The following is a 13467-nucleotide window of genomic DNA, read 5'->3' as shown; positions in this document are numbered from 1 at the left end:
GGAAAGGGTGGAGCAGAAATTGAACCCAAGCATTCTGACCCCGGGGCCCAAATCACTCTAACCCCAACGAAAGAGTTGAAGATGGGGTGTCCAGCCCACGGGGTACCTGGGAGACGTGGGCTCTACCCACCCCCCACCTGCCCAGCCCCTCTGGCTGATCAGAGCACGGCAGGGTAAGGGACCCTGCTTTCCATCTGTGATTCTTCAGCAAACCCCACTCCCACTCCGCATCTCCAGAACCCCCTATTCCCTCACTGGGCTCAGGCTTATGGCTTGTCCTCTCCCCTCCCCCTAGGGCAGCAGCAGACCTGGCCCCCAGACAGGCTCCCAGGCTGGGGGACAGCTGTGTGAGTTTACAAGCCCTGGGACAGTGGGGGCCTGTTCCAGCCCTGGCAGACTCCAGCACCCTTGGAAACAATGGAACTGCTCACCTCCCCCCCCAATTTCCTCCCCCTGGCCTGCCTCCCACCCCATCTACCCTCCACCTGTGACCATCGGCTCCCCCAGGTGCTAACCGTCTGCTGCTATCAGGCCAGACCCGTGCCCCTAACGCGGCCCCTTCTGGCAACTCCACTGTGGATGTGGGAGGAGACCGGAAAGGGCTCAAGGTGGGCGGGGGTCCCTGCTGTCCCCTCCCCAAGGGATTCATTCACCCATTCATCAAAGAAGCACAGGAGAGAAGAGCTTGGATTCTGGGGTCAGACTGCTGGGTTGGAATCCTGGCTATACGACCTGGGCACATCCGCCCCTCTCTGGGCCTCGGTTTCCTCATCAATGATGTGGGCGTGATGACAGCACCATCTTATAGGGTTGTGAGGGGCTCGGTGAGTTCATGCACAGCAAGTGCTTAGAGCAGTGCCTGGCTCATACCAGGTGCCAATAATTATAGCTCATTAATGAGTTATTATTATTATCAACAAGTACTGCTTGGCCCAGGGGACTTTGGAAGGTGAGGCCACATGGGAGCTGTCAGGGAAGGCTCCCAGGAGGAGGAGCCATCTAAGCCAGAAGCTAAAAAACAATGAAGAATTCGTGAAGCAGCTGTAGGGAAGAGTGTCATAAACAGAGGGAACAGCAGGTGTAAGAGCTCAGAGGTTGACTCCTAGGCTGAGGCTCAGGGTACCTCCTTAATCCTCCCTTTTCCCCCACCAGTCTTGGGGGGATGCAGACTATGGCTAAGACACTCCATGGCTTCTGGAGGGCCCAGTTGGGCATTAATGGGGGGCTACTGACCAGGGAGAGGCTGATTGGAAAACTCACTCCTGACTGCTTCCCGAAGATCTCCTGCCTGAAAACATCCTACCAGATTTTTGCCTTTCACAAGGAAGCTTAATGCATTTCCCTGCCACATCTGAGCACCTGGAACCTCTTGGGAGTTCAGTACAAGAACAGAGGCTGTCACATCCAGAGAGGTTGCGCAACTTGGCTAAGGTCACACAGCATCCTGGGATTCAACTCTCCTGATGTTCTTGGTCAGGAGCCGGGCCAGGCCTAGAAAGGGAGGGCCCTTCCCCACTGAGTGAGATAGAGGCCATTGTGTGTTGTGAAACCCGAATCCCAGCCGCCTCCTGATGGATGTGGGGTTGGTGGAGGCAGGGGCTCCCATCACCCCAGGGATCCAGCACGTGGTCCCAGACCCAGGCATAACTGGCAGCTCCAGGGACCCAAGGAGGAGAGGTAGAGGTCTGTGCAGGAACTTATCATCAAAGCCAAGGAGGAGCCAGTGGGTGAAGACACAGCCTGGAGAACCAGGGCTGCCTTCAACCCCAAGAACCCCACTGAGGCCCACTGTCCATGGGTCAGCCCTGGGAGTTTGAGGGGTGGGGAGAAAACCCATTCCAGTCCTCTACCACGCATACAGGGGGTGGGAAATAGAAACCTAGACTGGGAGCCCTCCTACTGCTCATCTTGCAGCAGGGAAACAGAGAGGTAATGTCACTCTCCCACAGTCACACAGCCAACAAGTAACAGAACTGGGCATGGAACCCAGGTCTGTGTGACCACAAGTCCAGAGCTAGTTCTCAGCCTCTGGGGGTGCAAGCTCCCCTCCCTCTCTTTCCCACCCCAAACTAGCCATTCAGCCTCTAGCGCCTGGCTGATGTGTGTCCCACCAAAACAGGTGCCCCCACTCCCATGGAAAAGCCCTGGGGAAATGCACCTGCCACCCACCCCCCACCCCCCATAGACTCATTCCTCCCTCAGAAAACCAGCGAGACTCAGGCTAAAAGAAAGGTTTATTGTGCCGGTTTGTTATATCTCAGCACTGGGAGGTTGAGGGGCCCAAGGTAGAGGGATGGGGGTGGAAAGAGCCCCCCCCCCAGAGCCTCCCCAAAGCAGGGCGGAGCCCAAGCTCCCTGTCAAGGACTGAAGTGTGTTCTAGACTCAGGCTGTGAGACAATGTGTGTGAGTGAAAGGGGGTAGCCAAGATCCCCTGCTCCAGGTTGGGCCCCTACGGAGGGTCTCCCCTCACACACAGCCCCTGTCCCCCAGTTCTAGACTGCTTGTGGGAGCTCAAAGATAGGGTTCAATCCACTCAAACACCTTCCCAGAAGTGGTGGGAGGAGAAATTTTCCCCCAGGCTGGGGTTGCTAGGGCACTAGAGAGGGCCGAGTCCCCACACCCCTAACCAGAAACCGAGGACCCCTTTGGGAAAATGTTGAGCAGTATTTTCCAGAGCATCCTCTGCAGTATTTTACTTTGTAACTGTTTTAAAAAAATAATAGTAAAAGTACTTAGTGGTCAAAATAAATTTGAGAAAGGTTGAGAAAAAACAGGGCAGGCCATGGTGGCTCAGCAGGCAGAGTTCTCGCCTGCCATGCCAGAGACCTGGGTTCGATTCCCAGTGCCTGCCCACGCAAAAAAAAAAAAAAAGAAAGAAAAAACAAATTCAGCAGGAGCCTTTTCTGTAGGACTTGTCCAAGCTCTGGGGTGCTTTAAGGGTAGGTAGTCAGGCAGTGTTTCCTCACCTCACTGGACCACAAAATCCTTTTTCCACTAAGGGTACTGCAGGGAACCCAGTTTGGGAAATGCTCGTTTAGGGCACGCATCCTAATGTGCAAAGGGGCCTTTGCACAAGTCCCCAGGTCGATCAGGCCCACTTCTGCCACCCTGAACAGAGGCAGATGACACCAAAATATTCGAGGCTGCGGTGACATGAGAAATGGGGACCATTTACAGTCCGGAAATATTGCTGATTCCCAGGCTGCATTTTTTGCTTAACCAATCCGGACACTTTCAAAGGGTCTCCCATTCAACCGCTTCCAAGACTTCTGTAATTCTGGTTTTTCTTTTCTATCCTGGTGCAAAAGCGGTGATGTGTGCACAGTCACGAGGGGCCTGTGACTTAACGTGTCCCCATCGGCCTGGGCCATTTCCATGGCTCCCACCGAGGCCCGGTCCCGTCCCCGCCGGCCTGGAGAAGCTGGGCCCTGCGACGGTGTCCAGGGCACACGGTGAGGCTCTGGGGGTGGACCAGAGGCCGCCGTCTGTGCCCGCCGTGGGAGCAGGACACGCTGAGATGTGCAGCGGGGTGGGGGCGAGGGGGTGGCGGAGGAGGGGGCGTCCGCCGGGAAGCGGGGCAGGGCTGCGGCCTCTCGGCGCCCAGGGAGGCGACCGCTGCGTCCCGCCGTCAGGCCCGGCCGCCCTGGAGGCCTCTTAGGCGCTGGGGGTGACGCCGCGGCAGGCACAGGGGCTCTCGGGAGGATCGGCCGGTTCCCCGGCTTCCTGGGCCGAGGAAGGGGCCGCCCCTGGGTCCCCAGGGCCCGGGCCCGGCACCGCCGTGGGCTCTGCCGAGCACAGCTCCTTCGCCGGCTCCGGCGGCTCCGCGGGGACGCCGCGGCCCTGGCCGCCCCGCTCCTGCTCCTCCTCCTCCTCCTCTGACCTGTCCTCCACCTTCCTGGCCCCGTCCGCACTGCCCAGGGCGGCCTTGGTGGGGGACTTGAGGTTCTGGGTGGCGGCGAGGATGTCGGCCTGCAGCTGCTGGGAGGAGTCCAGCGCGTCCTCGGGCCGGCCGGCGGGGGCCCTGTCGGGGACCTCGCTGAAGGCCCGGGGCCCCCCGGCCCGGTCGCTCTGGTCCACGTACTTCTTCTTGGGGAAGGACGAGGGGTAGTAGGCGGAGGCCTTGTGCTTCTGGCGCGTGATGACCGCGGCGCACACGATGAACATGAGCAGGAACACCAGGGAGCCCACCACGGCGATGAGCATCACGTACTGGCGGAAGAAGTCTACGATCCCGCCCAGCAAGGTCGGCGGGGGCGGGGGGCCCGTGGGCCGAGGCCCCGCCGACGTGGGGCTGAGGCCCGGGGTCCAGGACCGCGGGAGGTTCGGGGAGGAGGCCGACGGGCCTTCGGCTTCCCCGCTGCCCCCCGCGTCCTCCAGAAGCGCAGACTGCAGGGCCACCGAGGGGGCTGCCGAGGGCACGGCCCTAAGGAGCAGCAGAGAGACCAGGAGGCTGGGGGCCGCCGCAGCCATCGTGTAGTTTTCTGGACCTGTGGGGACATCAGGGAGGGCAGAGGTCAGGGTGAGACGCCAGGCTCTCAGGACCCAGCAACGGGGCTCACCAGGCCCCATGGAGGTGCAGGGAACCCGGGGAATATTCTAGCAGGTGCCATCGCTGCCCCGGCCTTAGCCTCCCCACCATACAATGGACTGGATTGGTTCAGATTTGGGGTACCCTGTCCCCCCAACCCCTTGACTCTGAGGTCCGGAAGGGCAGGGAGTGACACTTATCGATCTTGAAGTCCTCGGGAGGTTTGCACCGTATCTGGTATCGGTATACAGTAGGCGCTCAATAAATGTTTCTTGCCCGACTAGCTGAATTAATAAGAACTTACTCATTGCTTTAGCAGGTGCTATTTTCCATTTCTTGCGTGGACTTTCTCATTGAAACCTGATACCCACCCAATGGGAAGCTATTGCTATTATCCCCCTTTTGCAGGGGGAGGAAACTGAGGCACAGAGGGGTTAGTTGACTTGGCAAGGAACAGCTGGAATTCAGGCCCAGTCGTGAAGGAAGAAATGACTGAAAGGATGAGTAAGTGAGAAACTGAATGACTGAGCCAGCCGTGAGAGCCCTTTCCTCTGGGGACCCCTCCCCAGCTGCCCCCCAGCCTCTCTGTGGTCCTGGGCCCCGCAGGACCTTGCCCCCATGCGTTGGGTGGCTGCTGGGCTCTCTTCTGCCAAGTCCCAGCAGCTCGATGCTTTCTCAAACCTTGCCCAGCTCCTCCCCCCAGAACATTCTTGCGGTTTGAAGCCTTCAGAGGCTCTGGGCTCAGCAAAGGACCAGGTGCCAAGGGGACCCTTGGGTGAGATCCTCTGTCCCATTGCCTCCTCTCACCCCCAGACTCAATGCTGGGCTGGAAGGGGCCCTGGGTCGGGGGTTGGGGAATCTCATGCACAAGACAAAGCTGGAGCCCGCTGACCGGACAAGCCCTCCCCGCCACGGCCACTAGATGGGAAGCATATGACCCCACCCGTCCCCCTCTCTCCACCCCCGCTGGAAGGCAGCGTGAAACCCCAGACCCCATCTGCTCAGACAGCCCGGCTGATTAATACCCTCTTCCTGGCCCAGTTTACGGAGAAGCCTGAAAACCCAGCGATGTCTCACCACGGTGCCCCAAGCTGCCCCCCAGTGACCCTCCCTGGCCCAGGGCCAAGGTCCCCTGAAGCTGGGTGGAGCTGAAAGCCCCAAGGCAGAGCAGCCTCAAGATTCCCCATCTGGGGGCCCCTCTCTTGGCACATGGGGAGACAGGCCCAGAGAAGGCACGTTCGTGGGCTGGAGGAGGACAGCAGCTTCCCAGCCTCCGACGATGGGTCACGTCCTATCCCTGGCCTCACCCGCGGAGGATTCGGTGAGGTGAGGCAGGAAGGAGACTCAACCTTTCAGCCGCTTGTTTCACGGGACCTGAGACCTCCTGATTAAATGTCATTCATTGAAATTAATTGTAGTGATGTAAAATGAGACAAACTGGCTTGGATGGACTTCATGGGTTTCTCAATAAGACGGCAGAAAATAATCCCAGGACATAAAAAGAGGCAAAAATACTGAAATAGGGGTTCATTTCGTGCCTTTGTTATCTCGTGGATTCACTTCAGACACGGGGGCGGTGGGGCGTTGAAAGGGGGCACCATGTCATCTACATTTTGCAGATGAGGAGACAGAGGTTCAGAGACAGAAAGCGACTTGCCCAAGGACACACAGATGCCGAGTGGCTGAGCTGGGAGCTGAGCCTTCCTCTGTATGATTCTAAGAGTCCAGTAGGTTGGACACACTCCACACACACACACACACACCACACACACACACACACAGAGACACACCACATACTACTCACATACACACCACACCACACATACAACACAACACACACTCATCCAGACATCATCAAACACATCGCACGTACACACACACCACATCTGCACAAACACGGTGCTCAAGGCAGGCCCAGAAGTGGGGGTGCAGCCCTGGTCGACCTCACCTGTCGGCTGGAAACGTGGGGAAACGTGGGGGGCTCCCGAGGTCTCCCCTCTCAGCGCTCGTTCGCAAAGCTTCCTACAGACGACGTGGCGCTTCGGGGTCCTTGTCCTGCCAGTCGCTGGCCTACCCCTCCAACCTCGAATCAAGCCCAGGAGGGACACTAACAGGGGTAGCTGAAGCCTCTTACCACAAAGGCAACTCTGACCAGTGGTGGCTGAAGACGGGGAGTGGGGGTTTGGGGTGGGGGGGTGGGACGAGGGTAAAATTAATTCACTGAAGTTCCGTGGATTCCAGCCTGCGGGGATGGAAGTCCTGTTTCCAGCTGTCCTAGCTCCGTGCCCTGGACCCCCCCGGGCCTCACTGTCCCCATTTGTAAACTGAGGGGGGGGGTGGTGACCACAGGTCCTGGCTCACAGAGCCCTTAGGACCGGTGGAGATAAGGGGCAGAAAGGGTCTGGTGCAGAGTTGCAGGACAGAATTGAGGATCGCTGACTTCCCAGCCGGGCAGAGCTCCGGGATCAGGCAGCGATTTCCCCCTGACCTGCAGAGGGGTCAGGGCTAAGGCCAGCAGCGGCTCTGCTCGCTGTCTCCCAGGAAAAGACCAACTGTTTTATTCTGTTGAGTGGCATCTCCTCATCTCTGTCCATGAAGAATTTGGGAACAAATGCACACCCACACTCACACATGCACAGTCACACTCACACAAGACTCTCACATACACACATTCTCTTACTGACTACATTCACACATATTCTCACACGTGCACCCATGCACACACACACTCTCACATACTCCCAAGCGCTCACACTCATACGTGCATGCACACTTAGACACACTCACATATACCCACACCCACAGCGGTGAGTCAGGCAGAGGAAAGGGCTCCCTTCCCCCTGAGGCTTGGGGTCAGAGCAAAGGATAAGGAAGGGGTCAGCCCTGCTCCCCAAGTTCATATGAACTATCTTTAAAACTTTTTTTCTTTAAAACTTCGCAAGGGCCTGGAGCCCAGACCCTGACTCTCAGAGCTCCTGCCGCCACCTTCCTGGCTTCCTGGGATATGTGAAGGCAAAGTGGGGCGACGCTGCTGCACATGGGGCCACCTGGGGCAACCTGGAGGTAGCCAGGTGACATGATGAGCCCCTGCCCCTCTCTGGGCCTCAGTTTCCCATCTGTCAGATGGAAGAACTGGCCTGGACCCACTTCTGAAATGATAGTTCTACCCACCAGGAGCCCCCACCTCCTTCTGGTAAAAGACCTTCTGGGTTCTAATTATTTCCAGAGACTCAGAAAGTCATGGGCCATTAGGAGCCAGATCCAGTCCAACCCCATTCATTCTACCACAGGCTCAGAGATTGGGAGCGGCCAGCCCAGGGGCACACAGCATGTCGGGAAAGAGCCACCCAGAGCCCTGAGCAGAGAGGAAGGCCAGTCTCTGGGGCTCAGACTGTCGTTTCCAGCTGTGTGTCCTGGGGCCAAGCAGGCCACCTCTCTGCACCTCGGTTTCCTCATCTGTTCAATGGGCATAAGGCCACCTCCTTGGCTATTGCTAGGGCAAGAAATAGCAGTGCCTGGTGCAAAGTAGGTGTCAGCCAGTGGGGGTCCAGGGCTGCCCCTTGGAAGCCAGGGCCTCTTTTTAAGGTCCATCTCATGCGGGGTTTATCGTTTTTTTTAAATGCAATGGTCCCGGGAGGGCCACGGTGGCTCAGCAGGCAGAGTTCTCACCTGCCACGCCGGAGACACGGGTGCCTGCCCATGCAAAAAAGAAAACCAATGGTCCCATTTGCGGTCAATCAATATTCAGATAAATGCAAACCCACCCCTGAGGCCTGGGAGCCCCCAAACTGAAGGCCGAGGGGCCAGACCCACTGCCCCACCCCCACCAGGAGGCCGGTGGCCAGAGGGGGAGGGGCGGTCCACGAAAACCTGGCTTCCATTAGTGACTCTGAGGAAGGGGGATCTGGCTGCACCACTGCCCGCCCTGCTCCAGGGCCAGCCGAGGCCGGGGCCCTGGGCCTCTTGGAGTCAAGGCCTGAATGGGGTGGGGTGCAGGGTCCTGAGAGCTCAGAACCTACACACACCCCAACCTGTCTCACAACCCACAGCGGCAGGGACACACAACACCCAGGCACAGCCACTCCGACCCATACACACGGGCACGCCAGGCCCAGATGCACACCAGACACTCAAGAGAGTCTACCCAACCCAGTGGCATAGACACACAAAGAACACACATGGACATACAACCCACCCGTGCTCCAACAGCACACATGCACACCGACACAACCGGCTGACACAGGGGCAACACCCGCGGGAGGGAGGGGGGCAACACCCGTCCACAAACCCCCTACACCGGTGCTGCAAACAACACCTGGGGCATCCCCCTGAGGCCACAGCGTGGGGCCAGACCCCCTCACTGCATGCGGGTGTAGACCGTGCACCTCATCCCATCACCCACGTCCCGGCCACACATCACACACACACACACACACACACACACACACACACATACACACAGTACAGCGGTGCACACTTAGAGACACTCTGCAAAGTGCTCGTACCAGCCCCCAATCCCTAAACTCCAAGTCACACGCCCCCCACCCCCGGCCCCGGCTCTGAAGAGACGCCGGGACTCACCACTTCGCCCACGCACTGGCCTGGGAGCTCCCGCCGGGTGGGCCGACTAGGGGGTGCCTGGCCCTCAAGAGAGTCCGCGCGGCTGCCGGGCCCTCGCTACTCTGGGCTGGCGCCCGCCCACCCTCCACCCTCCTCCCTCCTCCCTCCCCGCCGGCCCCGGCTGGGCTGCTGCGGGGCCAGCTTGATTTCATTAGGAGGGTTTGGGGTGGGGACAGGGGGAGGGGGCGGGGCTGCGCTTGGGCCACACGCAATCCCACCCTGATGCCCGCATTCACGGCGGCGACCTCTCCACGCTCCTCCCACCCCGCGGGGGCACGTCCTCCCTGACTGTGTGTCCCCGGGGCAGGCGGAGCCTGGACAGACAGACTGACAGGGCTGCCCGGCAAGACTTCCCCAGAACCCTGTACCTCCCGTCGAGTTTAGGGTCCCCCCGCCCCCCAGCCCCAGCTCCAAAAGGGACCAGGTCAGGGAGGTTCAGAGATCCCTGGAACTGAGAAGGAAAATTCCCGGTTCTCAGTTCCAGCTGTGACTCAGGTTTTCCATGGCTCCGGGGTGCAGAGTGGGAGCCCGGGTGTGTTTAAGAGAGAGCACGAGTGCAGGCCCGATGGAGGGTGCCGGCTGAAGGCAGGAAGTGGACTTATGGCTCCCACTGGCTGGCCCCGGGTAAAGCCCTTTGCTTTACCAGGACTCAGTTTCCCCATTTGTAGGGCTGGGCGGGAGGATTTCTGGGATCCCCCTGGCTTTGACATTCTCGGATTCATGGCCCCACAGTGCCCCAAGGGAGTAGCCTGAGCAGGGATGGTGGCCCCATTTCACTGAGGAAGGATGAATTCACATGGCTTAATGGGGGTCCTGAGGTGAGCCTGTGGCAGGTGCTGGAACCAGGGACCCCGGCTGACCTGAGGAATCCAGTGAGTCAGTAGCCACTTGCATTCATTCATTTGTGCACTCACTGTGCCTTGAGCCCACCCTATGCTGGGGTCCACCCCTCAAGGACAAAGCAGCCCCAGGCACGGAGCCCTGGGCCTAGAACCCGCAGACCTGGGTTCAAATTCTGCTGCCACTATGTCCTGCCCCACGCAGACCCTGTTTCCTTGTCTGTAAAACAGATCGAGAATCCCTACTACTCTCAAGGCTGCCGGGGAAAAATCTCAGGAGCTAGTGAGCATAAGAAAACTCATGTGTGAGGAAATCAGATGCCAAGTGCTTCCGTTTCCTGTGGCTGCTGTTACAAGTATCACAAACTCAATGGCTTAACTCAATGCAAATTTATTGTCTTGCCGTTCTGGTCAGGAGGTGAAATGGGCCTCACTGGGCTCAAATCAAGGCATTGGCAGGGCTTGTGTGCCTTCTCCAGCCTTGCGTCACGGGCTCCTGCCTCCACCTTCAAAGCCGACAGCACGGGGCTGAGTCCTTCTCCTGCAGTCCTCTCTCTGGTCCTCTCTCCCATTCTTCTTCCTCTTTTAGAGCCCCTGTGTTTACGCTGGGTCCGCCCAGGTAATCCAGCATCACCTCCCCATCTAAGATTCCTGATCACATCCTCAAAGTCCCTTTTGACATGTAAGGAAACATGTTCACAGATTCTGGGGATGAGGATGCGCTCATCTTTGGGGGGACAATTTTGTGCCTCCCACGCCAAGGGGGAATATTATTACTAGCTGGAATCATCCACCCTCCAAAACACTGGGTTTTCCTCACTGTGGACAGCCTAGCACTGTCACACATATGTCAAACATAGCAGGTTCCGTGCGTGCTTAGGGGGAGGAGATGAAAAATTGAAGCCCATTTGACAGGTGCAGAAACTGAGGTTCGGGGAGGCGTGGCTTCTCCAGGATCCAGCAACTTCCTGGAGGTCTGAGCCCTTCCTTCTGCCCCAGCCCATGAGTCAGTGTCTTGCAAATGGAACCACCAGCCCTGCAACCCCCCAGCTGGTCCCCTCTGCCTCAATCGGCCCAATTAAAGGGCTGTGAAACCAAGTCAACACACACATACACATACACACATACATGAACATGCACACCCCACCAATATACACACATTTATACACACATCTATACACACACATACACCCTCTACTTAATCCGAACATCCCAACTCACAATCTGAAGATAGAACATTAGAACTTGTCAGTCACTGATGGAGAGAAAGGAGTCCTGGGTTCCTGCCCCAACACAAACATCAGCTGTATGTGGCTGGGCACATCACCACCCCTCTCTGGGCTGTGGCTAAATGTGGGGTTGGACTAGACACTTATCACAATCTGCTAGCACTAAGGCCCCAACATTCTACCTTTCTATGTTTCTTTCATTATACAAATATTTCTTGAGCACCTATTTAGCACCCAGCCCAGTGACGAGGAAACATAGTCATGGATCTTACTCAGTAGAGGGGAGACCTGCAATATGGAAGTAAACAAACAAATGAATATCTAATTGCAAACTGGGCTAACGGTAAGTGAGGGTGGGGTAGTCCTCAGGGGCCATAGGAGCTCTTGCCAGGGGGCTAGTCTAGTCCTAAGTCTCAAGGGACCCCCATGAAGAGTTGACATTAGAGCTGCTTTTGAAGTTGAGGAAGAAGTATTTAGGAAGGTGAGGATGCCAGAGAGTTCCCAGCAGTGAGCACAGAATGTGCAAAGGCCCTGAGGTGGACAGGGCAGGTGCTGGAGATTATTATCATGCAACAGTCCATGGGCCAGGTGTGCAGGGACCAGGAACTTGGCCTGTTTGTGCACTGCTGAAGCTCCAGCACCTAGACCAGTGCTAGGAACACAGTAGGTGCTCCATAAATGCTTGTTGACTATGTGCGAAGGACCTCTCTGACCTCCACTCTTGCATTCCCAGGGCTTGATGAGATAACACTCTGTGTTCTCTCTAGCCACCCCCTGTCCATCCCAGAGGGTCAGGCTGGATGCTCCCCATGGCCCACGGTGCTGTGGCTCCTGGGGTCATGGCCAAACCTGTGGCATGGGACAGACTGGGCTACTTGCTTGTAACTCGTAATTTCGGGGACAGAGAGCGGTGCCCAGGCCCTCTGCCCAACCCTAAAGCGACTCAAAGACTCCACCCCGTGCCCACCGTGTAATTAGCAGCCATGGGCCCCACCCTGCTGAGGAGGCAGGGAGAATCTGGGAAATCCCACCCCAACTTTCTCTTCCAGGGTCCTCCCCATTTGGGGCTGGGGCGAGCTGCCCAGCCACCACTCCTTCCCCACCGCAGCGCCCAGCTCCAGCCCTTGTAATCACACAGCCCCGTGGCCACGGGGGCCTGCCCACAGGGAAAAAATAGCCCTGAGTCTTTCATGTGGCTGGAGAGGCCGGACTGCGGCCCCATCACAGTCCAAGCCTGGCCTTCAGAAGGACACCCGTGGAGTGGCTTCCAGCCTGGCACTCCAAGGAGATAGGGTGGGCATTGTCCAGGCAGGCCAGGAGCTCTACGTGCACTGTGAAACCTCCCTGGGCCTCAGTTTCCCCATCTTGCGTTGCTTTCTGTGGTAAGAAAGCCCTGCTTTTGGCTGCAGAAGGGTGGCATATAGAAACATCGAGTGTTTCCGAAGACCTGGATTCCTGTCCCGCCTCTACCGCTCTCTGTGGGATTTAGGGGTTTTTTCATCTTTTTGCCCATTCTTCATTGCACTTGCCATAATTTGTGCTTACACCTTCATGTATTTGTTTTTATATCTATTCTGTTTTGTTTTTCTTTTTTCTTGAAATAGAATTTTAATATTCATTTTCCTCACTGCTCTGCAAGCTTCATGAGGGTGGGGAGACTCTGTTTAGTTCACTATTGTCTGCCTAGTAGTCTAAATGTATATACAATGAGTGGGTAAATGAATCTGTAAATGTGGAGGAAAGTAAAAACAAAACCTGCTCACTTACCCCACAGGTGTTTTCTGAGCACCTGTCAGGAAATGTCCTGGGCACCAGGGAGACAGCAGAGAAGGTGCTAGACACTGCCACGCCTTTGCTCAGGCTGTTCCCTCTGTCTGAAGCATTGTCATTAACATCACCACCTCCAGGAAGCCCTCCTGGTTACCTCCAGCCTAGGGAAGGGAGATCAGTGGCCTCCTCTGTGCTACCACCACCACCCCTCCCAGACTCCCCAGTTAGAGCACTGAGCACAATGGGCTGACTATCGTTGCCTATTTATATATGAGTTTCTGGAAAGGAGTTGGGGGGGGTGGGTAGTTCCAGAACCAGGGCCTTTTCTGTCACCATCTCCTGCATCAGTGCCTGGAATAATGCTCGAATAATGCCTGTCCACTGACTGAATGACTCTAATCCACTCTGCTCATGATATAGATGGGGAAACTGAGGTTCAAGGACAATGACATTATTATTTTTTTATTCATTGGTTCATGTA

General features: G+C 57.1%; 1 protein-coding gene across 1 annotated transcript; it reads right to left on the bottom strand.

Annotated features, from left to right (window-relative positions):
* Window positions 1-3557: 3557 nt before the first annotated feature.
* TMEM119 (transmembrane protein 119) lies at window positions 3558-9207 on the bottom strand. Its single transcript, XM_077159105.1, has 2 exons — window positions 9110-9207; window positions 3558-4487 (listed from the first exon to the last, which is right to left on the bottom strand). The coding sequence occupies exon 2, from the start codon at window positions 4468-4470 to the stop codon at window positions 3655-3657; it is 816 nt and encodes a 271-aa protein (XP_077015220.1). The 5' UTR covers window positions 4471-4487; window positions 9110-9207; the 3' UTR covers window positions 3558-3654.
* Window positions 9208-13467: the final 4260 nt, after the last annotated feature.

This window comes from Tamandua tetradactyla, chromosome 5 (genome assembly GCF_023851605.1).
Source record: "Tamandua tetradactyla isolate mTamTet1 chromosome 5, mTamTet1.pri, whole genome shotgun sequence".
Lineage (NCBI taxonomy): Eukaryota > Metazoa > Chordata > Mammalia > Pilosa > Myrmecophagidae > Tamandua > Tamandua tetradactyla.
The sequence above is the reverse complement of the archived record's forward strand: the minus strand, read 5'-3'. Positions and strand labels throughout refer to the sequence as shown.